Source organism: Manihot esculenta, chromosome 8, assembly GCF_001659605.2.
Source record: "Manihot esculenta cultivar AM560-2 chromosome 8, M.esculenta_v8, whole genome shotgun sequence".
Lineage (NCBI taxonomy): Eukaryota > Viridiplantae > Streptophyta > Magnoliopsida > Malpighiales > Euphorbiaceae > Manihot > Manihot esculenta.
In genome coordinates, this window is record NC_035168.2 from 23983666 (window position 1) to 24010912 (window position 27247).

Below are 27247 nucleotides of genomic sequence, written 5' to 3' on the forward strand. Positions count from 1 at the left end.
GGCATCAATTCTATCTCGAACTCTATCTCCCTCGGAGGCGGTAAACCTGGCAGTTCGTCTGGGAAAACATCTAAGAACTCTCTGACCACAGGCACTGAGGCGGGCTCTCTGACATCTCTGTCTAGCTCTCTCACATGAGCTAGATAACCCTGACAACCCCTCCTGAGCAGCCTACGAGCCTGTAGGGCTGATATCAAACCTCTAGGTGTACTCCCCCTGTCTCCTCTAAAGACAACCTCTAACCCATCCTGACATCTGAACTTAACTACCTTGTCTCTGCAATCCAAGGTAGCACCATGGGTAGATAGCCAATCCATCCCTAGAATGACGTCAAAATCTGTCAAGTCTAGAACCACAAGGTCGGCGGATAGGCATCTTCCCTCTATGAAAACTGGACTGTACTGGCAGACTGACTCTGCCACTGACGGGTCACACTTGGGTCCACTGACCCATAGGGGACACTCTAACCCAGAGACCATCAAACCCAACCTCTCGACCGCTCTCGGAGAAACAAAAGAATGGGATGCACCCGGGTCCATTAAGGCATAAGCATCTGAACAACCAATGATGATATTACCTGACACCACGGTGTTGGATGCGTTTGCCTCCTGCTGTGTCATAGTGAAGATCCGTGCTGGAGCTGACGGACCTTCCCCTCTGTAAGCTGATGAAGAAGAGGCTGACCCTCTCCCTCGGCCTCTGCCACTGGCCTGTGTCGCGGCTGAAGCTGCTGGCTGTGCCACACTACCTGAAGTAGTCTGCTGGGGCCGCGCCATAGGAACTGCTCTAGGACACTCCATGGACATGTGTCCCTCCTGCCCACACCTGTAACAGGCTGTTGTCCCAAAACGGCATACCCCTCTGTGTAGCTTACCACACCTTGCACATACTGCATTATCAGCACCAGAGCTTGAGCCACTTCCTAGTCCCAGACCTGACTTGATCTTGCTCCAGAACTTATTCTTCTTTGGTTTCTTAGTGGTACTGCTCCACTTCTTACTAGCTGAACTCAAGGATGAAGGATCTATCCTTCCCCCACCTGGGGTCTTAGAACCAGAAGGTTGTGCCACTGACTGCTTGACTTTTCCCTCTATTACGGCACTAGCCTCCATTCTCCTGGCCATGTCTATAATGGCATGGAAACTTTCTCTATCGGCTGACTGAATCAAAGAGGAATACCTGGAATTGAGCCTCATGGTATACCTCCTCGACTTCTTCGAATCTGTGTCCAGATGTTGCCCAGCAAACGGCAACAACTCTAAGAATCTATCGGTGTACTCATCGACACCCATCTCATCTGTCTGTTTCAGCTGTTCAAACTCAATCATCTTCAGCTCCCTTGAACTGTCAGGGAAAGCCCATCCTGCGAACTCATTCGCAAACTCCTCCCATGAAAGACTGTCCACCCTTGGTTTCACATAGCCCTTGAACCACTCACGGGCCTTTTTGCATTTCAGGGTGAAACCAGCCATCTGAATGGCTCTACTATCATCAACACCTATCTCATCTGTAATTGTTCTGACCTTCTCCAGGTACACAAACGGATCATCACCTGTATCAAACTGGGGAGCACCCAACTTCATATAGTCGGTCATCTTGGCCTTGCTCCCTCCAGATGAGGTAGGTTGAGGTCTTTGGGTTTCTGGAACTGTGGGTTCTGCTGGTGGTGGAGGTGCGACATCCCCTGGGATAGGGTTTGCCGTGCCTGGATGGAAGGATGGAGGTGGGTACATAGGGTACTGTGGATACTGTGGGTAGAAAGGTGGATATGGCATATGAGAAGGGTAAGGATTAAAACTGGGGTAATCCGATGTACTTCCCATCGAATACCCGGGGTATGGTGAAAAAGGTGGGTACTGGGGTGGAGGAACAAACCCCGAGGCCTGAGTGCCTCCCTGTGACTCACCCATGCCCTCTTCTGGCATGTTTACACCAAGGTTACCATCCCTCCTCTGCTCCACATCCATCTCTACTTCTTCATCAACTAACATCCTTTCCTGAACTGTACCCCTTACTGATCTGCTTCTACCCAGATCCAGAGACCTTCTAGGGTCCCTCACTGTTCTGTCTCTGTTGGACCTGCTTGACATCGCCCTTGGCAATGCTGGAGGACGGGCGCTCGTGCCCTCATCCTCCGGTGGTACTCTAGTCAATCTAGCTGATCGACGAGTTCCTCGCATTCTGTTTACTGAAAAACAGCACAGATAACAAAACATCAGCATCAAATGGTTCATGTGAAAACACATGAACCCACATCATATACATAGCATATCTCATGGCATACATACTTTCATGCAAGACAGGACTCTACATCCTATCCTAGTGGACATGATTTCCTATTGTGCTTGACCGTTCTATCACATCTATGAGCCCGACACTCTAGGTCCGACCATATGAACCTAGGGCTCTGATACCATTCTGTAACGACCCGGAAACCGGACCGCTACCGGCGCTAGGATCCAGGTCGGCTTAAGGCCGCCGGAACCCGTAGCAAGCCAAACATACATCCTGTGAACCTGTTCAATCCCATACATGAACCAAAACATACATAAAAATTAAAACTTTTCTTTCATTCAAACATTTCTTTACCCAGCCTAGCCTGTGCATGCGTAAACATAACATAAACCCCTCAGTGGAGTTCTCAACAATTACTCCAATGGGGTACATAACATATAGCAGGCTTGGGTTACATAAACATCATAAAACATTTATCTCATGTATTTAAGGGATTACAACAGACTCTAGTCAAGCACTCTATAAAACTTACATTACATTACATAACATACTTTTACATTATGAATAAACCATGTCCACAGCTATGCTATTACATAAACTTCTCTTACTCTTCTGACTCCTCTATCTACACGGTACCTGCAAGACTGGGATTAGGGGAGAGGGGTGAGCTAAAAAGCCCAGTGAGCAAAAAGTAAAAACATGATATTTATTCCTCCATTTTGTTATTTACGTTTGCTTTAATTCCACACTTTTTAGGTATATTATTATTCATTTTATTATTAACGTTTGCTTTGATTCCACACTTTTTAGGTATATTATTATTCATTTTATTATTAATATTAAATAACATAACTTTTACTTTACATGCTTTCATGAAATGCAACACATCACATTTAATCACATAAAGGATGGTATTGTCACCATTAGTCCTCACATCTCCAAGTGCCAGGGGCGTAGAATGGGCCTCGCTGGTCTTTCTCTTACATAACATACATAACATAACATTCCAAAGTGCCAGGGGCGTAGAATGGGCCTCGCTGGTCTTTCTCTTACATAGTGCCAGGGGCGTAGAATGGGCCTCACTGGTCTTCCATAACATATCATCATAACATAACATTAGAGGACTATGGATCACCCAATAACCATCCACATCAACATCAAATTATGCAATGCAACATATTCGTGAATTTCTAATGCAAACATCCTGAAACATCGCATGGCATTAATGATGCATGAGTATGCTATCAGATTCATTCATTTGTTCATTCATTCTTTACTTAAAAACTTAGGGAAAGATCCCACTCACCTGGTGACCGAAGCTTTAACGACGGACTCTGAAAGACTATCTCACAACCGGGGGTCTCGGGTCCTCGGGTCCGAACCTACACAGGTGGACTCGAATGAGGCACCAAACAACAAGAACATAACTCTAAACATACCCCCAAAAACCTCCTAAAAACACCTCAAAACATCCCTAGAAAACATGCAAGAAAAGGCTGGGAAGGGCACTTTCGGCGGCACCTTCGGCGGCCGAAAGTCCTTTCAGAGCCGAAAGTCAGGCAGGTTCGGCGGCACCTTCGGCGGCCGAAACTCCCAGACAGAGACGAAACTCATGCATGTTCGGCGGCACCTTCGGCGGCCGAAAGTCTCGGACAGAGCCGAAACTCCAACTTTCGGGGGCAGGCTTCGGCAGCCTAAAGCTGCCTCCCAAGCTGGTTCGGCGGCCGAAAGTACCTTCGGCTGCCGAACCTGGTTTCTGCCAAAGGGCAGAAACTTGGTTCTTCATGCCCAAAACAACCCCCTACACAATCAAACATGCATAAACCTATTCTACAACAAGCATACTCAAGCATACAAGCTCCTAGGGGTCTCCAACAAGCTTAAACCCCAACTACAACACACAAGCAAGCCACATTGCACTTAAACACACATTAAAACCATGGATTTTTCATAAAAACCCATCAAGCCTACTCATGCATTTCTACCCCAAAAACTTGCATAAAACTTACTTAAAACACATATAGAACTAGAGATCAGCTCTTACCTCTTGAAGATCGAGAGAGAAACGATCCTAGCTCGAAGATGGGGAGATTCGAGTTCTTGGACCTCAAAGCTCCAAAACTTGCTTAAACTTTGAAACTCTTCAAAAACAAGATGTAACTTGTTAAGATCTAAAGGATTTGAGGGAAAACACTTAAAATGACCATAGGAGGGCTAAAGCTTACCGTCGGCCGAAATGGGAGAGAAAACCTCGCCTGTTTCGGTCACGGGGTCCTTTATAGGGCAGGTTCTGTCACCTTTCGGCGGCCTAACGTGCCCCCACATCTCATGCATGTTCGGCGGCCGAACATGAGGTTCGGCGGCCGAACCTTGAGTCTTTCAAACAAGGCTTTCGGAGGCCTAAAGCGCTCCCAAAACCCCACCATGTTCGGCGGCCGAACCTGGCAAAGCCTCCTTTGGTCTTTTTCATTCAAAACTCAATTTCCTTTTTGCTTAAAAACATAAAATACATTAAAAACATTTTATAAAACATGGTTTTACCCCTTCTAGAGGTTTCCGACATCCGAGATTCCACCGGACGGTAGGAATTCCGATACCGGAGTCTAGCCGGGTATTACATTATTGTTGATGTGGATGGATATTGGATGACCCATTAGCTCTCGATATGATGTGATATGATATGTGATGATATGATACAGAAAGACCAGGGCTTGCCCATTCTACGCCTTGCCCATTCTACGCCCCTGGCACAGTTGGACATGTTATGTTATGTTTAAGAGGAAGTCCTGAGGAGGTTCGTCGAGGGCCGGACATTTATTGGATATGTAGAGGGCTATTGGTGACAATACCATCTTAAGGTGATTTACTTGTGTTGTGATGCATTTCATGATGGCATATGTTTATAAAATATTTTTACTGTTCTGCTCACTGGGCTTTAGTAGCTCACCCCTTTTTCCTAACCCCCAGGTGTGCAGGAGCACAGGTAGCTGTGGGAGAGTCATCAGAGTTTTGGTATAGCATGATGTAATAGATTAGTAGTGGACATGTAATGTATTGTGGATAGTATTGTGCTTGGCCCTATTGATAGTTTGTAATCCCTTTTGTACATGATCTTTATGTAAATGTTTTTAATGATGAGATGTGTTGAACGAACCTTGATGTATGAGATGTTGACCCTACTAGAGCATTTGATGAGGGCTCTAGTATGGGGTTTTTATGTTTACTGTTATAATGCATGCACAGGTCAAGCTTGGTATATGAAAAGTTTAAGTTTTTATGAAAATGTATGATCATGTATGGAATTTCATCAGGTATAACAGGATGTATGTTAGGCTTGCCACGGATTTCGGCGACCTTAAGTCGATCTGAATCTTAGCGCCGGTAGCGGTCCGGTTTTCGGGTCGTTACATATTAAATCTTTGAAGAGTGTGAATGCTTCAATTCCTAACTTATTGTTGAAGAGTCATGCCATTCCCGTGCTTATATCATAATTGAAGCTTCAATTTGTGTTTTTATCAACATTTTGAGTTGTTTCTAAGCTTTCATTTCACCATGAACATTGAATCTCTTTCACTTTATAGCCAAAGTAGCGGCATGCCTTGGTGGTTTCATCTTTTATTAGTTCTCTTCCTCTAGGTTAGGTTATATTCTTGTGTCCTAGATTTCTATTATTGTGGCTTGTAATGGGCTTTTTGATTTACGCTTCTACTGAGGCTATAATTTTCTATAATTAGATACGACCTGGTAACCTTGATCCAACAATGAAGATAAACATATCACTTGACAGAAAAAAGAAAATATTAATGCAAAATTATAAAAAAGTAAATTTATAATTTAATGTAAAAACAGACAAATTTAAATTTGTATTTTTTTTAATCCAAATAGTATTTAAAAACTAATTCCGATTCACATTGAAATGACCTGGTAAAAGAGGCAAAATACTCTTTCACAAATTTTAAAAGTGTTCAATACACAAAACTCAAAATATGAAACGATTGACAAAGATAAAGGGGAACTCACCATCCCACTTCACCTCTTCAGATTTTGAACTAAAATTTGGCAAAGGCCATTTTAGACCCTTGTGAAAATCAAATGGTCATATAGACCCCAATCAATTATTTTGAGTCATTTAAGCCCTTGAAAATTTCAAAAAGCATCAAATAAGCTCAATTTTCTTTTAAAGTGATTAACTAGATCCATTAATGCCTCACGTGATTTGTTAATATATATGGTAAAATGTTAAGAAAAATAAATGATAATCTTCAACTTTCTCTCCTCCATTCCTTTTCTACTAACTCTAGCTCTCTTTAATACATAATTATTGGGGTTAAAACCAGCAAGATCATGGTAATGTGCCACATAAACAAGTAGTCGTATATATTCCTGGGCTCTTGGTATTACTTTGATAATGCACATATTCAATATATATTTTAGTAATATATTTAGTTCAAATGAGATATGAATACTATTTATTTTGATAATTTTATGGATTTTATACGATGATGCAAATGATAGAAAAGATGAGTCAAAATTAAAGAAAAAAATTGATTATGTACAGTAGTTGAATAGACTTAACCGAAGACTCACCCACAGTCTCTGGACAAGTCTCCAAACAGCAGCAAGAGCATATTTGAAGTGAAAAAATCGGGATTCTCCCATTTAAAGTATGCAAATCAGCCCATATCTCACGAAATTCCTCTCCAAAAGATCAAGAAACCTCTACCCTCTCTATAAAACAAATCAAAATGATTATTTCAAAAAGATACTCAAATCAAACTCTTTAGGAAAAATTTCAAGAGGATTTCTCTAGGGTTTTGCTATTTAAGTACTTTTTTTAATAATAGTAACCCATTCTCTCTTATTGACCAAATTTCTTTCTTTCTTTTCTGTGCTTTTTTGCAACAATGTGTGGCTAACTTCTCTAGTTCTAGTTGGAGATAGGTTGAAGTTGAAGTTGAAGTTTCTTCAAGATTTATGAGATCTAAACTTTATTGTTCATTTTTATTCTTCTAATATTTATGTAAGTTCAGTTATTATTATTACTATTACTTTGTTGATTGATCAATAGACCTCGTTTTTCATATTTCAAGGTAATTTATTATTAGTTTGGATGCTTTAGTCCATAATTACTTGAGTTATTCAACAATAGGTAACAATTAGGGTAACTGACTAAGAAATTGCATGATCTCCCTTAAACTCACCACATGGTTTTGTTTATTGGTTAAAATTGAGCCTCTCTAATTTTTAAGGTAGTTGATAAATTAAATCCAATAGATGTTCTTTGGGTTCTTTGTTGAATAGGGTTAATTAGCGAGCATTTCCTAATTAATTTACATATAGGGAGAGATCATAAAGAGCGTCTCCCATAATTAAAATTAATTTATTAAAATGAATAAAAATATTTTTGCTTCAATGTTCAATTTTCACAACTGAAATTGATCCTATTCTTCAACTGAAATTTATTTGTATTGATTTTCTCTATGTTAATATTTGTTTTTCTCTTGGTTATTGTTTTCTTTAATTGTCTTGATTTTTTCTTTAGTTGAATCTTGATCAAATCCCCATTTTTTCTTTCTTGTTTAATTTCTCCTAATTATTTGACGGAGATTTGTAGTGTCAATTCCTTGGGAATGCGATCTTATTCACTCTATATGCAATTTATATTTGTGAATTTGGATAGTTTATTTTTCATGGTTTCGACACCCATAAAAAATTAGCGCTGTTATCGGATAATTGATTTAAACTAACTTATTTCTTTTCATGATTAGGTTCGATCATGAAGAAGACTTACTTTACAAGTTGAAAATAGAAAGGATCGCTAAAAGCTTGCGAAAATAAGTTAAATTGAGGAAACAGGCCTCATCAACATTCACTTCTATAGGCTTTGACGAAACAACCCAAGAACCAAAAATTATTGCAAAAAAAGCTATTACAACAGCAAACACTCTTGAATAGGCTACTGCAATAGTAGAATTAGAGGATGAAATTAATGAAGAAGAAGCACGCATGGCGTAAGAAAGAACTTTACATGAACTAGTAGCCCCTGATAGAAATTAAGTGTCACTTTGCATCACATATCCAACCTTAGGACTACCATTTGAGCTAAAAATAGATTTAATTCACTTGCTTCCCAAGTTTAGAGGGCGTGAGAATAAAGAAGTACATAAGCACCTTAAGGAATTTCATGTAGTGTGCTCAAGTATGAGGCCTCAAGGGATATCTGGAGACCATATCAAATTGCATGCGTTCCTTTTTTCACTTGATAAAGTCGCGAAGAATTGGTTATTCTACTTATCACCTAGTTCCATCACTACATGACCAAAATAATAAGAGATTTCTTGGGCAAATATTTTCCAATTTACAAAGCCATTGGAATAAGAAGTGAGATTAGTTACATCAAGCAAAAAGATTCTGAAGAGTTGTATGAATATTGGAAAAGGTTCAAAAGGTTGTGCACAAGTTGCCCCCAACATGATATCTCCGACCAATCTCTTATCCAATACTTCTTGATAGCGGTTGTCGAAGCCGTTAAAAATAAACCTATTATCAATCAACAAATAATTTGTAGATGGTGGCAATAGGGTCGAACCATAGGGATTTGACACTACGGTTTTTCCTAATAATGACTAAGGTTAAACAAATAAAGTAAAAAGAGGGGGGTTTGATTTGATGAATTAAAACTAAATAGCAAGAGAAAGCAATAATTTAAAAAGATGAGAATTTCAATGGGAGAAGAATTCTAGTTGAAGCATGGATCCATTTTAGTTTGTTTAGAATTGATCATTGACTCTTTAATACTCATATTTATTTCAATAAATTAGTTTAGGATGTGGAAGACGCTTCTCACAATCCAAATTCCTCCTTAGTTCTAGTTTGATTAGAAAACGTTCGCTAATCAAACACTAGTTAACAAGTTGCCAAGGAACGTCCTTGGGGATTTTTACTTTTCAACTGTTAACTGCCTTAAGATTTAGAGAAATCTAATTCTATCCTTGCCAACCGCAAGGTCAAGATTAGATTATGCAACTGATTATACTTGAGTTTAAACAACCTAAGCAATTACGGACCTAAATCATTTAAACAATATATTACTTAAGCAATTAAAAGCAATAGGCCTTAATTGATCTTAAAGGCAAAGTAATAATAATAGAAAGATCAAGTTGCATAAATATTGAAAATAAAGAAGAGTTTAATAACGGAGATTTAAATCTCCCAATTCATCACAAACTGAGTTTTTCCAACTTCAACTAGAAAAGACAAGTGTTTAGCCACTTATGGTGGACAAAATACACAAAAGGGAAGAAGAAAAGAGGATGGAGAGTGGCTGCCGAATTTCTGCATGATCAAGCATAAATTAGCCACATTTTTATTATCTTTATCAGTGCTTATTTACACATTTTTCAGCTTAATTTATTGTTTTTACCTTGTTTTTATAGAAAAGGAAGAAATTGGAAAATTGGAGAAAAAGTGCAGAAAAGGCTGAAAAAGTGATAAGGTCAAAGTGATTTGGCCAAATCACTCGCAGAGACTGGCCAAATCACCCGCAGAGATCAGAAACAGAAAGCTAAGGCAGAAACCTGGAGGCAACATGCAGAAGCGATTTGGGCAAGCGATCTGCCCAAATCACCCGCCCCAATCACAATGACAGCAGAAATTGACAGTAAAGCAGGAAAAAGGGAAAAATCAAATTTAAAAAGAATAAAAGCCCAAATTCACTTCAAACACTGCCAGCTCATATCCAAAAGCCACAAGGATGTCCTTCTACCAAGAGAATTCCATCTACAAAATCCAAGGAGGAATCAAAGACTACAAAGAAGACCAAATCAAATTGAGATTTCAAAACCCTAATCAAATTGGAATTGGGATTCTCCAGCTATAAAAGGGCAGCATCCAAACCAACAAGGGGGCATCTGATCTTCGGAAATCTGCAGAAAATACAGCAGCTTGTCCTTTTCTTTCTTTCTTCTTTCTTTTGTGTATTTTGTCCACCATGAGTGGCTAAACTCCAATCTTTCTAGTTGAAGTTGAGGAAATTCAGATTTGTGATGAATTGGGAGATTTAATACTCCATTGTTAAACTCTTATTTGCTTTCAATATTTATGCAACTTGATCTTTTCTATAATTGTTACTTTGCTTTTAGAATCAATAAGGGCCCATTGCTTTTAAATTGCTTGAGTAATAAATTATTTGAATGATTTAAGTCCGTAATTGCTTATATTATTTGAACACAAATATAATCAGTTGCATAATCTAGACTTGACCACGCGGTTGGCAAGGATAGAATTGGGTTTCTCTAAGTCTTAATGCAGTCAACAGTTGTTCGATGCTAAATGCCCCAAGGACGTTCCTTGGCAACTTGTTGATTAGTGTTTGATTGGCGAACGTTTCCTAATCAAACTAGAACTAAGGAGGAATTTGGTTGTGAGAAGCGTCTTCCACAACCAAAACTAATTTATTGAAATAAAATAGGAGTCTTAGATAATCAATGATCAATTCTGAACAAACTGAAATTGACTCACACTTCAGCTAGAATCTCTTTCCCATTGATATTCTCACTTATTTAAATTATTGCTTTCTCTTGCTTTCTAGATTTAATTCATCAAAACAAAACCCCCCCTCTTTTATTTATTTGTCATTTATTTGCCTTAATCATTATTAGGAAAATCTTTGGTGTCAATTCCCTGTGGTTCGACCCTATTGCCACTATCTGCAAGTTAATTGTTGATTGTTTAATAGGTTTATTTTTGACGGCTTCGACGACCGCTATCAAAAATTGGAGCCGTTGCCGGGGACTTGATTTAACTAACGTATTTTCCCTTTATGACCAGGGCTGGCCGTAAAGAAAATCTTCTTTACGATCCGAAAATAGAACGCACCGCCAAGAGCTTAAGAAAGCAAGCAAACTTGAGGAACCAAGCCTCAAGAGCATCTTCATCTTCACCAGCAACAAGTCTGGAATCTACTAGCCGATCTGTCACTGCACCAGCAAACAGAATGCCTACTGCCCCTGCTGTAGAATTTTTTGCACCAGCAGATTCGTCTACTGCCCGATCTGCCACAGCTGAAATTACACCAGAAACTGAGTTCCAGGTTACTGCAGAAAATCCAGCAATGGCGGAACCTCCTGCTGCACGTGAAGAAGTTGAAATTCAAGCTGGAAACCTGCCTATCCAAGCTCCACAACCTGCTGCACGAGAGAGAAAACTCCGAGAGCTAGATATGCTAGCTGAAGACCAAGCACCATTGTGCGTAACTTATCCCCAACTGCAAGCACCTTTTGAATTGAAGACAGGTCTGATCCATCTCCTTCCCAAATTTAGAGGCCTTGAAAATGAGGATCCTCACAAGCATTTGAAGGAATTCCACATTGTTTGCTCAACCATGAGACCTCAAGGAATTTCAGAAGACCATGTCAAACTCAGAGCTTTTCCTTTCTCTCTTGAAGACTATGCCAAGGATTGGCTATTTTACTTGACACCCGGATCCATCACATGTGGGCCGACATGGCAACAGCATTCTTGAGCAAATTCTTTCCAACATCAAAAGCCATTGATATCCGTCGAGAAATTAGTGGTATAAGGTAAAAGCATTCTGAAGACTTATATGAATACTGGGAGAGGTTCAAAAGGCTATGCACAAGATGCCCTCAGCATGATATTTCTGACAAATCTCTCATAGAGTATTTCTATGGAGGTTTACTACCTGCAGAAAGGAAGTTTATAGATGCAGCATGTGGAGGATCAATTCGAGATAAATCACCTTGAGAGATGAGGAATCTAATTTCCACCATGGCAGCCGCATCTCAACAATTTGAAGACCAAGAGCAACCACCAAGAAAGGTGAATGAGGTTTGTACATCCATTCTAGCATCGCAAATCTCTGATCTCACCAACACTGTCCATAGCCTTGTTGTGGGTCAAGCCCAACAAGTCCAGCAAATTCAGCAACCAAGGCCATGTGGGATATGTGCAAACATAAACCACCCAACTGATCTATGTCCATCCCTTCAAGAAGAAGACCAGCAAGTCAATGCTGTTGGAGGCTTCAATGGGCAAAGAAGGTATGATCCCTATGCAAACACCTATAATTCAGGTTGGAGGGACCATCCAAATTTCAGTTATGCAAGGGGAAATCAATATCCAAGCTATCAGCAGAGGAATCTCACTCAAGCTGCACCTCAAAACTCCAATGCACCTCTTGAAGAGATTGTAAAGACTTTAGCAAATACTGTGCAAAATCTTGAGAAACAAGTGAGCCAAATGGCCACTTCAATGAGCAAATTTGAGTCTCAAGGGAAGCTACCCTCCCAAACTGAGATAAATCCAAGGCAAAATGCTAGTGCCATCACATTGAGGAGTGGAAAGGAGTTACAAGACAGTAGGATTGAAAATTTGCAAAAACAGGCCATGAAGGAAAATCTGCCAGAAAGTGATCAAGGCAGTCGATCTGTCCAAATCACTGACCCAATCGCTAGGCAGATTGAGCTGCCCAGCAGTGATCTGCCTAAATCGCCAGACAAGGCAGAATCCGATCTGCCCAAATCAACAGATCAGGTAGAATCTAGTCAAAGGCAGAAACAGCCACCAGCAGAGAAATTCAAGGTACCTCCTCCCTTCCCCAAAAGATTTGCAAGGTCTCAAAAAGAAAAAGAGGAAAAAGAGATATTAGAGACACTTCGCAAGGTAGAAATCAACATTCCTCTACTTGATGCTGTCAAACAAATTCCAAGGTATGCCAAATTTCTCAAGGAACTATGCACCAACCGAAGAAAACTAGTTGAACATGAGAAGGTAAGTGTGGGGGAGTGTGTCTCAACTGTCATTCAAAGAAAACTCCCAACCAAATGCAAGGATAGAGGAATGTTCGCTGTTTCATGCAAGATAGGCAATGTGGGGATAAAAAAGGCCATGTGTGACCTAAGAGTGTCAATTAATGTCATGCCTCTTTCTATCTTCAACTTGTTAAATGCAGGTACACTCAAGGGCACCAGCATTGTGATCCAATTGGCTGACCGATCAGTTGTCTACCCCAAGGGAGTGCTTGAAGATGTGTTGGTGCAAGTGGACCAACTAGTCTTCCCAGCAGATTTTTATGTAATAGACATGGAGGAAGAAAAGAGCAACACCACCTCTGACATCCTACTTGGAAGACCATTCTTGAGCACGGCTAGAACAAAAATTAATGTGCATGATGGCACATTAACCATGGAGTTTGAAGGGGAAGTTATCAAGTTTAATGTTTATGATGCCATGAAATTCCCCAATGATGTTTCCCCTGTTTATGGCCTTGATATTATTGATGATTTGAGTCAAGAAATTTTTGATTTTGATCAAGAAAACTTACTCTATGATGGTCTTTGCAGGAAAGAAGAAGTGGACAGCAGCAGTGCCATGACAGAAGCAGTGAAGACAGCAGACTGCTGTACATTGCTGGTGGCGGATGATCTGCCCAAATTACCTAGACAAGCAAAATCTGATTTGGCCCAATCACTGGAGCAGACAGACAAGGCCAGGCGAGACTTGACTACATCACTAGAATCAGTAACAGATGACTTGCCCAAATTACTGCCAGACATGACAGAAGGTGATTTGGCCAGACCACCCAAACAGACAGCAGGCAATCTGCCCAAATCAGTCAACCAGCAACAATCTGTAGATAAGACAGCAAATGCATCAGATCTGAAGCCCTTACTAGAACACCTCAAATATGTCTACTTGGGAGCTGCAAATACATTTCCAGTTATAATTTCCAACCAGCTCAGCCCACAAGAAGAAGAAAATCTCCTAGAGGTGTTGAGAAAACACAAGAAGGCAATTGGGTGGACTTTGGAGGACATCAAAGGCATATCACCCTCAACATGCATGCATTGGATACTTATGGAGGATGAGTGCAAACCTGTTCGTGAGGCTCAAAGAAGGCTGAACCCACCAATTATGGAGGTTGTGAAGAAAGAAATTGTGAAACTCTTAGACACTGGAGTCATTTACCCTATCTCTGATAGTAAATGGGTGAGTCCCATTCATGTGGTACCAAAGAAGACTAGGATTACCATTGTCCCTAATTCTGAAGGAGAGCTAGTACCCACTCGTGTGCAAAATGGGTGGAGAGTTTGTATGGATTATAGGAAGCTCAACACAGCCACAAGGAAGGACCACTTTCCCTTGCCCTTCATGGATCAAATGCTTGAGAGACTTGCTAGAAAGAGCCATTACTGCCTCCTTGATGGATATTCGGGATTCTACCAAATTCCCGTTGCACCTGAAGATCAAGAGAAGACTACCTTCACATGCCCATTTGGCACCTTCGCATTTAGGAGGATGCCCTTCGGTCTTTGCAATGCACCAGCCACCTTCCAAAGGTGCATGATGAGCATTTTTTCTGACTATGTGGAGAAGATTATTGAAGTCTTCATGGACGATTTCACGGTATATGGCAACTCATTCAATGAATGCCTAGCCAACTTGGAGAAAATACTTCAAAGGTGTTTGGAGTCAAATCTGGTTCTCAACTACGAGAAATGCCACTTTATGGTCAGCCATGGCTTAATCTTAGGCCATATTGTTTCAGCAAAAGGGATTGAGGTGGACAAAGCTAAAGTTGACACCATCAAAAATCTGCCCTATCCAACCAGCATTAAGGAGATTAGATCTTTCCTTGGGCATGCTGATTTTTACAGGAGGTTTATTAAAGATTTCTCCAAAATAACTCAGCCTTTGTGCAGATTATTACAGCAGGATGTGCCATTCGAGTTTGATGACAGCTGCAAAACAGCTTTTGATTTGGTCAAATCACTGTTGGTTACTGCCCCAGTCATCCAGCCACCTGATTGGACTCTTCCATTTGAGATCATGTGTGATTCCAGCAATTTTGCTGTGGGTGCAGTATTGGGACAGCGAAAAGGTAACTCTCCTCATGTCATACACTATGCCTCACGCACCCTAGATGCTGCACAATGCAATTATTCCACCATAGAAAATGAGTTGCTGGCTGTTGTGTTTGCATTGGAGAATTTTAGGTCCTATCTACTTTGGACAAAGGTGATCATTTATTCAGACCATGCTGCACTGAGATATTTAATCAAGAAAAAAGAGTCCAAACCAAGGCTAGTACGATGGATATTACTGTTGCAAGAGTTTGACTTGGAGATCCGTGACAAGAAGGGAAAGGAGAACCTTGTAGCTGATCACCTCAGCAGAATTCTGACCGAGATGGAGACATGCCCCATCAATGAAAATTTCCCTGATGAACATCTCTCTGCTGTCCAAGAAGAGGAACCATGGTATGCTGATATAGTAAATTACCTTGCCACAGGTGATTTGCCTACTGATTTGCCCAAACACATGAGAGACAAGATCAGGAAAGATGCAAGATATTATGTGTGGGATGAGCCTTACCTATGGAAGCATTGTGCAGACCAAGTTATAAGGAGATGCATCCCGGAGCAAGAAACACATTATGTCCTAGCCTTCTGCCACTCATATGGCTGTGGAGGACACTTTGGGCTACGCAAGACAGCCTTGAAGATACTTGAAAGTGGGTTATTTTGGCCTAACATATTTAGAGATTCTTATTTATTTTGTAGGTCATGTGCAAGATGCCAACAAACAGGAAACCTTGGCAACCGAAGTGAAATGCCACAAGCACCCATCATGGTGTGTGAAATCTTTGATATTTGGGGCATTGACTTCATGGGACCATTCCCACCTTCCTTTGGCAACACCTACATACTTCTAGCCGTGGACTATGTGTCCAAGTGGATTGAGGCCAAGGCAACAAGGGCTGATGATGCAAAAATAGTTTGTGACTTTGTGAAATCCCATATATTCTCAAGATTCGGTCTGCCCAAGGCCATTATCAGTGACCGAGGCACCCATTTTTGCAATAAGGTAGTAGAAACTCTCCTCAAGAAACACCATGTCATCCATAGAACCTCTACTGCCTATCATCCTCAAACAAATGGGCTAGCCGAAGTATCAAATAGGGACATCAAGTCAATCTTGGAGAAAACAGTCTGCCCAAATCGCAAGGATTGGAGTGTGCTCCTCAATGATGCCTTATGGGCATATAGGACAGCCTATAAAACTCCAATAGGAATGTCTCCATATAGGCTGATTTATGGGAAAGCTTGCCATCTACCCGTAGAGCTTGAACATAAAGCCTATTGGGCTGTCAAAAGGTGTAATCTTGATGAAAAAGAAGCTGGAGTCCACAGAAAATTGCAACTTCAAGAGCTTGAGGAGATCCGGCGTGATGCATATGAAGCTTCATGGAATTACAAAGCTAAAACCAAAGCCTTCCATGACAAAAATATCACCAGAAAACACTTCCAGGTTGGTGATAAGGTGTTGCTTTTTGATTCAAGGTTCAAATTATTCCCTGGGAAGCTTCGGTCTAGGTGGATAGGACCATTTGTGGTTGAGCATGCTATTCACATGGGGCTGTTGACATAAGGAGTCCACAAACAAGCAAAGTTTTCAAAGTTAATGGACATCGTTTGAAGATATTCTATGAAGGATTTAATGTTCATCTTGTGGAAGAGATCCCCTTGGATCCCCCTTCCCTAGACTGCTGATTAACTCGAGGAAGTCCAGCCTAAGACAGAAAACAGGTGTAACGACCCGAAAATCGGACCGCTACCGGCGCTAGGATCCAGATCGGCTTAAGACCGCCGGGACCCGTAGCAAGCCTAACATCTTAACCTGTAAACCTGTATAATCCCATACATGATCAACAACATACATAAAAATTAAAACTTTTCTTTCCATATACATCAACCATACTCAACCCGTGCATGCACTGCAAATAACATAAATCATAAACATTGATCCCTCTGTGGGATCTCATCAGTGCCCCCAAAAAGGTGACATAACATATGATTCCCTTAAAGTGGGAGATCAAGGGTTCGAGTAGTGGGGGAGGCGACCTAATTTCCAAAGGGAAATTTGGGCCAAATCCACTTGGAAAAGGATGCGATGCGAGAACCCAAGGGGACAAATCCTGCCAGGAACCCGTGAGGGTGAATGGATGTTAAGAGCTGTTCACGACGCCAGTGGAAAGCCCGAGGTGGCAAGAGGCCAGGCGAGGGATAGCCCTGGGCCGTGAACGGTAACAGTGCCGGTGAAAGGGCCGGGCTGTTACAACAGGGCGCTACTGGGAGGCAACCCAGCTGAAGCGATCTGCCCAAATCACAGCCCAGTCTGGGGCAAATCGCCTGCATGTACCATAGCCACAAGTAATTGGGGCAAGTGAACTGCCCAAATCGACAGGCCAATTCGACAGGGTTCACCTCACTAAGAACAAGATCAACCAGGCAGTTGCACCAAAGAAGCGATTTGCCCAGGTGATTTGACCACATCACCAGGCCAAATCAACAACTCCACCTACCAACAGAAAAAGGCGTGAACAGTATCAGCCAAGCAACAGCAAGGAAGAAAGTGATTTGGCTAAGTGATTTGCCCAAATCACCCTGTCAAGAAATCAGAGACTCAGCATTTAATGATTAGGGCAGTTCAACTACCCCAAATCACTTTAAATAATTTTTATTTTATTTTCTTCCTTTTCACGCTATCTCTTTCTGTTTCATCATCTCCTTCTCTTTCTGAGAAAGTACTAAATAAATTCAAACATTTGAATATAAAAGAAGCAAATACTCTATATGATATATCATGCAAAGTAACTATAAATACTAGTAGAACAATAGCTCAACTTGAATATGCAAGTGCTATAGGCAGTTTAATGTATGCTATGCATTGTACTAGACCTAATATTACTTTTGCAGTGTGTAAATTATCAAGATATACTAGTAATCCAAGTAGAGAACATTGAAAAGCAATTGCAAGAGTACTTGGTTACTTAAAGAAAACTATAAACCACAGATTGTTTTATAATAAGTTTCCTATTGTATTAGAAAGTTATGCAATGCAAGTTGGATGACTAATATTGATGAGAATAAATCTACCTCTAGATGGGTTTTTACTCTAGAAGATGGCATTATTTCTTGGGCACCAAAGAAACAGATATGTATAACACATTCTACTATAGAATCTGAGTTCATAGCTCTTGATGCAGCAAGTAAGGAAGCAAAATGGTTGAGAAATTTGTTATTGGACATAAAATCATGGCCACAACTGATGCCAGCTATTTCCTTACACTGTGATAGTCAAACAACCATATCTAGAGCGTATAGTAAAGTGTATAATGATAAATCTAGACATATAAGCTTAAGACATGAATATATAAGGCAATTAATTGCGGATGAAACAATAACAATTATTTATGTTAAGTCTTGTAATAACCTGATAGATCCATTTACTAAAGGACTCTCAAGAGACCTTATAAAAAGTACACCTTTAGGTTTAGGGTTAAGACTTATCAGTTAGACTTACTAATAATGGGAGCCAACTTTCTTTAGCAAATCACTGAAATAAAGTTTAAAGGGTAATAACAAATCATTATTAAGGGAACTAAATGTTAAATTTGTTATCAGTAACTAATACGTAAAGTTAATACTAGCTTATAAAGGAGGATGGGTAATGACACTCTTAATGAAGCAATATCTTAATTAAATAAGTGCTTCGCCTATATGAACGTAAGAAGTGGTATCGCTTCAACAGTTTTAATTGTAAATGTAAATGAATCCAGGAGGTAGCACAAAACCATATTAGTACTAGTTTATTTAGTGGAATTCTAAATTGGAGAAAACGATTTTCACTTGTATAGTATTTTCGGTTCTAAAATACGAATCTAGATTTAAATTTATAAATCACTTGTGATTCTTAGAATTTTGAAATACTTATATTAATAAAAGGTTTAAGTCAAAAAATACCTTTTATATGAGTGAAAATATTAAATAGACTTATTTGAATAAACTAAGTAGAGGATTGTTATAAAAAATAGTTTGTTTAAATAAGTTACGAGAAAGAAAAGAGAAAAAATATGAGTGAAAATATTAAATAAACTTATTTGAATAAATTAAGTGGAGGATTGTTATAAAGATTACAAGATTTTTCTAGTATTTATATTGTGCGAAACTCTAATTTAAATATGAAGTATTTTAGAGGGACATTTTAAAGTGAATTCAAAATGGTTAGAATTATATTATAAATCAAATACTTGGCATTTGGCACGTGTATTAATTTAGATAGAGATTGTCTTCAGATAAATATTTTTTTTTTAATTCAAACTGTTAGTCGGTTACTTAAACATATGTAGTGGGTGCAATTAACTCTCGAGAAAAAATATTTTCTTTCACGCCTCAAAGGCAGTTTATACGCCCACTCTTCTAATACTCCTCCCTAGACACTTCAAGCAAATCTCACTGGGTAAAGTAGAGCTAAGGATGGTATAATCTAGAGCCAAAAAACACAAATGGACAGTAGGAGAGTTTTTTGGACAGTGGTCTTTGAAAGACTAGGTGCCTAACGTAGGAGGCACCAAAATATCCCTAAGAGATAACCACTAGAAAAAAAGGAGACCTGATGTTCAACCCAAGAATGACAATCATGGCTTCTAGACAATCTAACCTCAGAACCTGCAAGAAAAAGACACATGTAGTAATCCAAAGCAAAGAAAAGGAGTACATCAACGAAATCCCTTTGCATTGACACTAATATGCTATCAAAAATACTATCATTAAGAATGAACTTAATTATAAAAATACACTAATATATCCATTAATTATATGAAGTTAGAAGTGAATTTGACCAATTCTCTGACAACTTTTAAGAATGAACTTAATAAATAAAACATCAAGAGGAATGAAACTTGAACCAATGTGAAATTAATAGTGATAGAAACTCAATTTTTTTTATTGGAGATCCATGAAAAAGGTTCATATGAGTAATAAGAAGCCATTTATTAGTTCTGCTAGCTCTATTTATCGTTGTTCCTTCCTATAATGTAAAAAGTGTGAGATTGCATTAAATGAGAGGATAAGCATAAATCTCTTAATGATATTTATATTTCTTAATGATATTTATATTTCTTATGGATGTTGTACGAATTGTAGTATACACTTGATATCACCTATATAAGTGTGGATAAGGCTGCTACTATGAGATTGTGTTATAATCTCTATAGCATTTGTGAACTTCTGAGCGTGCATAATCTCTATAGCATTTGTGAACTTCTGAGCGTGCATAAGATCTATAAAGTATTATGAGATTAATAAAATATTAGCTCACCAAAAAGAGTTTTTAATTCATATAAGTAAAAATTTCAGCAATTACTTTGTATGTTAAGTCTTATTAATTTAGGTCTGATTTATAGTCTAAAAGACACTGAATTCAAAATATATACACTCAAATCTTAAACCCAGCGATGAAAAATCTTTTGAAATATGTGAGAGATTGTTGTAAAAAAAGTATATAAATCAAAAGATTTTTACTTACTTATAAATACTCATTTTTTATCTTTTAAATATATTTAGATCTCAAATATAATTATCTCATCTTGTAAAATTATAGTACATGTAAGTTATAGATAAATAAATAGAAAATAGGCGGGAAAAGTTTGTTAATACAGCTGTTTAGAAGATGTGTTGGCACTCATTGATTGGTAAGGTTAGTCGAGCAGTTACAGCTAACTATATATATCTACCTATTCATGTGAAATGAAATGCATCTCTCTCTCATTCGCTTTTCTCTCCTCTCTCCTTTGGTATGTAACATGGTATCAGAGCAACATTATCTGTGTAGTCACACTGGAGAATACTGAAAACTCCGGCGCTGCTCATTTCCAAACACTAATCCTTTCCTTTTTTTAATCTCTTACCTCTGTGCCTTTTTATCCTCTTGCTACTGCTGATCAAGTTTTTTTCTCACCACAAACTCTTAGATCATAATGATGGAGACAATTGTAATAAGAGATCCAGCGACTAGCAATGAAGCTGGAGCCAGAGCTATGAACCTGCTCCTCTGAACGGACCTAACTACTTGTCATGGAGTATATCCATGATTCTTGCATTACATGCTAAAGATAAATTAGGTTTCATAAACGGCAAGATAAAACAACCTAACATAGATCCAGAGGAGTATGAACAATGGCATAAAGTTGATAGCATGTTATGTCATGGATCTTAAATGCAATTGCAAAAGATCTAGTAGAAGCTTTCCTCTATGTCACTAATTCTAGAGAATTATGGACTGAAATTGAAGAGAGATTTGGTGAGAGCAATGGACCAATGCTCTACCAAATAAAGAGAGAAATGAGCATGTTTTCTTAAGGAAATATGTCAATTTCACTGTACTTCACTAAGCTTAAGAAGCTTTGGAATGAACTAACTTGCTTAATACCACAGCCGGAGTGCACTTGTGGAGCAACTAAACTCATGAATAAAAGGGACAATAATGACAAGGTCATGCGGTTCCTAATGGGACTAGGTGATCATTATGATAACGTGAAAAACCGAATTCTGATAATCAATCCACTGCTAAGTGTAAGCAAGGCTTTCTCACCAGTGCAACGAGACAAGACAAGAGAATGAGAGAGAGATGTGCATTTCATTTCACATAAATATACACAGTTAGATGTAACTGCTCACCTAACCCTACCAATAAACGACTGCCATCACATCTTATGAACAACTGTATTAACAAACTTTTCCTGCTTATTTTCTGTTTATTTCTCTATAACTTTCCTTATTACCAGAGAGCGTGGAGAAACATTGCAAAACATTAGCAACAAAGCAAGTCAAAACATTGCAAAACCTAACTTACAAACCAAAAATGCAAGATCTATTATCTTTTTTACAATCCCATAAAAATCCATAAAATTACAAAACATAACTATAAATCATACTCACAACCAAAGAAATTACAAACCCAACAACAACTCACATCCATAAATCACAAAACAGTTCCAAAACCTTGATTGTTTGAATATATTTGAATATTTCAAGCACTCTTATAAATGAAGAAATCGAAGTAAGTGAGAGAGGAGAGCTGAGCGAGAGCCCTTAAAGATAGATGGCCTCTGAACGAGACCACTAAGAGGGGAGAGAGGTGACTATGAGTGCAAGCGAGAGAGTGACATCGTGACGAAGGCAGGTGAGAATGAGCAATGGAGGAGAGAGCAAAGTTAGCAAAAGGGACTCGAGAATCGCAGTCGGTACGTGTCGACAGTAACAGGAGCAGAAAGGGAAAGAAAATAAAAAGAAGAGGCAGCCGATAGAGAGGAAAGGAGGAGAAGAAAACTAGGGTTTGAGGCCTTAAAGTTACGAATTTATAGTATCCTTTTCAAGAGTTTAGATCTTCTCAACTAAAATAGGTGGATAAGATTTAATTGGCATTAAATTTAAATTTTAAAAAAATTTAAGTATAAAAAAATAATATATACTTGTAGATCACACACAAGACCTTTAATGGTTGTGTACTAGACTACCACCAAGCTACATGCTTGATAATTGCAAATTGTAAATTCCAATTACATGTATTCGGTCGATTAATTATTTCTATTTTTTAATTTTTAGAATCAAAGCCAACCAATTTAATTGATTTTTAAAAATTTAAAATTGAATGAATTAAATTTTTTAATTAATCGAATTAAAATTTTAATTTAATTAAATCAATTATTTCAATTTGAATAGTAACTTTACTAGTTGAACTCACCTAAATTTAAAGGCTTTAAATAAGTGTTTTTAAAAAATATTATTTTATACATTATTGAAAAAAATATTTATAATTTTTTTTATTATTTTAATATTATTATATCTAAATTATATTAAAAATAATTTAAAATTATCTTTTAATATTTTCGAAATAGTATTTTTTTAATAATATTTTTATCAACAGTAACTTTAATAGTAATACCAAACAGGCTCTAAAACTGCTAGAATAAAGAGCTAAAGCAATATTTTATTTGTAAATTTAGGGTAATTTTGGCATTAGGACAATTTATCTCACTATTTACCATGAGTTACGATATTGATTAAAGACAAAAAGGATTCAAATAGGATGGATGTCCTTTTATATAAGAATATAAATCAACCAAAATGAGCCTTTAAGTTTAGTTTGTTAAAATTTATTTTAGCTTAGTTGATTTATTTAAATTTGAATTGAATATTATTAAATTTAATTTTAAATTATTTAATAAATAAATTAAATTTTTATCAAATTAAATTTTAAAGAATTAACGAATAATTTAATTTATTTATAATTTTAATAAATTTTAATAAATTTAAAATTAAATAATTTTAATTAAATATATATATATATATATATATGACAACTCACAAATATATAAATAAATGAATTTTTAAAACTTAATGAGACTAATATATGTAATCTCAAACTTGTATCATTTATTAAATAAGCTAAAAAAATTAGGCGATAGTTTAGCTCACTTAGCAAATAATTTGATTGAGCTAATTCAAATTTTTATTAAGCTGAATCTAACTTAGGAGCATTTGGATTTATTTACAGTCTTACCTTTATATATTTACCGAAACATTATAATGTAATTTATATAATAAAGAGACAATTTAATTAATTAATTCAAGCTATAGGGATTATATGGTAATTCTGCCCAACAGATAAGATAGGCGAGAGAGGATTAAAAAAGAAAAAAAAATTCAAAGGATAAGAAAATCTCAACTCCGGAGGTAAGAAGAACCACCACCGTATTAACGGCTACGACAGAGAGAGCTAAGCTGTACCAGCACTGAAAGTCTCCGTCTCACCGCCACCGGAGTTCGGATCTTATGGAAATTACTTCAATTCCACCAACTAACCCGTAATCATCCAATGGCTACCTTAACACGTGTCCCTTTGATCTTCTCTTGCCCTTCTCCTCCTCGTCGTCCTCCTCCTCGTAAATACGCATGCATGCCTACTACACTTCCAGAATCTTCTACTCTTTCATTTCGCTCTTTTTCTTTTTCCTTCTTTGCACCATTTCTCTCAACACCTCATAATAAGAGCAACAAGAGTTTCAGGAGACTTAGAGCAGTTTCAGCGTCAATGGCGGATTCGCGTCCAAGCACTGTTCTTGTCACTGGAGCTGGTGGCAGAACTGGTACTCCCTTCCTCTTCGTCTTAATTTTTTTGTCTTTCGTAACTGTTTGGTTTATGTGATTAATGACGCCGGAAACGGAAAAGACAACAATTTTGTTGCTCCATTGAATTTCTCGGTAAATTTTGAAGCGTATAGATTTGAAGAAGGGGGGGGGGGGGGGTTGAGGGTTTTGTGTTGATAATCCATGGCTATAATGAACTTTGTTCCATTAACAATCATTCAAATTTAAAAAAAAAAAAAAAAAAAGAGTTGTCATTTTAGTGATGTCCGATTGAAAACCTGTTTGGATCTTCAAACTATCTCCTAGAGGAGGATATGTGATTTGGGAGCTATCTTATTCGCTAGAGTCTGGCTCCTGTAGAAATGTGACTCACTTGGTGTAGTTTTTTTTTTCTGTACATACGTATGATCTGCATATTTCTCTCTTTCTTGTGATATGTAATGATGAATTTGCATTTTCAATTATCCAAATGTAAATGTAAAATTTCATTGTAAATTAGGTGCTTAGTCCCTATCCTTACCTTCATTGCTTAGATATTTATTGAAAAGGAAAAGAAGCACTTGAAGCAAAATGTAGCTATTCAATTTAGCACGCTGCATGTCGTTGCTTCTAATTACATCAACATTAAAAAGTTGGATTGCTGATTGTCTTTTCATTGACGTGATATCATGCTGCTGCACCTATGGCAGGTTCAATAGTTTATAGGAAATTAAAGGAGAGGTCTGGGCAATATGTTGCAAGAGGTTTGGTCAGAACTGAAGAGAGTAAAGAGAAAATTGGTGGAGCAAAGGATGTTTATGTTGGGGATATAAGGGAAGCAGAAAGTATTGCTCCTGCTATCCAAGGAATTGATGCTCTCATAATTCTTACAAGTGCAGTTCCAAAAATGAAACATGGGTTTGATCCATCTAAAGGTGAAAGGCCTGAGTTTTATTATGAAGATGGAGCTTATCCTGAACAGGTAATCCTTACAGTTCTCAAACGTTGTGTCCTATTACTTAAAATTGTTTGTTTTTCTCAAAGTTCATGCAAGATTTTTCCTGTCTTAGGTTGACTGGATTGGTCAGAAATATCAAATAGATGCTGGTGAGAGTCCATTTCCATGGTTCAGTGATTCAGTTTTCTTTTCTTAAAGGACAATATGTTTTTGCTGAATTGGATCTTATGCATTTGGGCAGCTAAGGATGCGGGAGTGAAGCACATTGTGTTGGTTGGATCTATGGGTGGGACAAATCCAAATAATCCCTTGAACAGTTTGGGCAATGGGAATATATTGGTCTGTGCTCGTTTTCCACACCACTTTATAAACTTACTATCATTTTTATAGCTTTGCATCCCTCTGTTTTTTAGAACTAGTTTGCTCTTCATTCTGTTAACTGGACTTTAATTTATTTGTTTGTTTGTTTAATTTATTAATCTTTCTTCCGTTGGGATGTTAATTTTTTTACCTTTATGTTGTTTTAGATTTGGAAGAGAAAGGCTGAACAGTATTTAGCTGATTCTGGCATTCCATACACAATTATAAGGTAGGTGCCTTCTCATTTGTGCTTCCATGGATCCCATTTTAAATTTTGGTTTCAGGCTACTGACATGGACTTATTTGGATGATTCAGGGCTGGAGGCCTGCAAGACAAAGAGGGAGGTATCCGAGAATTACTTGTTGGGAAGGATGATGAGCTTCTTCAGACGGAGACAAGAACCATTGCAAGGGCTGATGTTGCAGAAGTCTGCATTCAGGTACTAATTTTATGAGCTGTTTGCAATTGCAAAAGTATACTTTTTCTAGGGATCTTTCTGATGCTTCTCAAAATTGCAAGGACCCTTAGGCAATTTGTTTTGAGTAGTTATTCACATATAAATTTAACACCACCCCTACTTGAGCAGGCATTACAATTCGAAGAAGCTAAATTCAAGGCAATTGACTTGGCCTCAAAGCCAGAAGGAACAGGCACTCCAACCAAAGATTTTAAGGCTCTCTTTTCCCAAGTCACTGCTCGATTTTGATTCTCAGTTGACCATTTTTACCGGTCTTGGATGGATGTATTATTTTGCGTTTTAACATCAGAACATGGTAGCAATTCAGTTTTTACTTTCCTTCAAGAGTTGCTGTCTGTTGATTAGGAGAACGAACATGATGAGTGGTAAAGCATATCATATCAGCTATTACGTTCTAAATTTTAAGTTTTAAATGAGCTTTATATTTGGAGTTCAAACTGTAGAGCTCTGATTAAGGAGCTTGTATCATGTCATTTCAATCTTATTTTAATTTAGTAATAAAAACACAAATTTTAATATATTAAAACAGTTTTAAATATTTTTTAATCAAATATCTAAAAAAAGTTAGACTTGAGTAACTTTTAATAAACAGTTAACTTATGTATTTTAAATATCCTAAATTAAAAGTAATAAAAAAGAATGTAAAGATTTTGTGCAATTTTTATTGAACATAAATATATTTTATAAAGGAAAATAAGATACTGGTTCTTGGATCAACTTATCCCCACTACATGAAATGAAATGTTCTATTTACTTTTAGAGGCAAAATTTCTCTCTTAGTTATCCTCACTTTTCTTTATTAATTTTCCTCCTATTATTCTTTTTTAACAAATGATAATAAATTATTACCTAATAAATAATTTTAAAAAAACTTATTTTTAACAATTATTTTCTCTACAGAAATTTAAAAAATTTTGTAAATATTTTTCTCTTACTCCTCAACAATTTTTGGAGTGAGTTTATGATACGGATCCAATATGATAAATTTCTAACAATGGTGTGAAGCAAACTTATATCATTCAAATGGATCTAAAAGGAGTTCAAAATCATATTCATATGATCCATATATATTTGGGGCGTGCTTTAACTTATATGGGATAAATTTGGTGCAACACTTGCAATCATAGGCTTAGGGAGTCTAATCAAATCTATGGGTTAAAACTACATAAAGGGAAGTCTAAAGTGAAGATCAAGTAAGGTTTTTGTGAAGATTCAGCTTTGTT

The 27247-nt window shown here is 37.7% G+C and overlaps 1 protein-coding gene across 1 annotated transcript; it reads left to right on the forward strand.

Annotated features, from left to right (window-relative positions):
• Positions 1-23793: 23793 nt before the first annotated feature.
• Positions 23794-26461, forward strand: LOC110620191 (uncharacterized protein At5g02240). Its single transcript, XM_021763819.2, has 7 exons — positions 23794-24247; positions 24938-25209; positions 25298-25334; positions 25427-25524; positions 25713-25774; positions 25862-25985; positions 26133-26461. Exons 1-7 carry the CDS (start codon positions 23977-23979, stop codon positions 26250-26252), a joined length of 984 nt encoding a protein of 327 aa, XP_021619511.1. The 5' UTR covers positions 23794-23976; the 3' UTR covers positions 26253-26461.
• Positions 26462-27247: the final 786 nt, after the last annotated feature.

Bases quoted from the DNA above. Each gene is read 5' to 3' on its own strand.
- LOC110620191 (XM_021763819.2), top strand. From the start codon at position 23,977: ATGGCTACCTTAACACGTGTCCCTTTGATCTTCTCTTGCCCTTCTCCT. The intron at 25,775-25,861 runs GTAGGTGCCTTC...TGGATGATTCAG, and splicing joins ATTCCATACACAATTATAAG to GGCTGGAGGCCTGCAAGACA. The intron at 25,986-26,132 runs GTACTAATTTTA...CTACTTGAGCAG, and splicing joins TTGCAGAAGTCTGCATTCAG to GCATTACAATTCGAAGAAGC.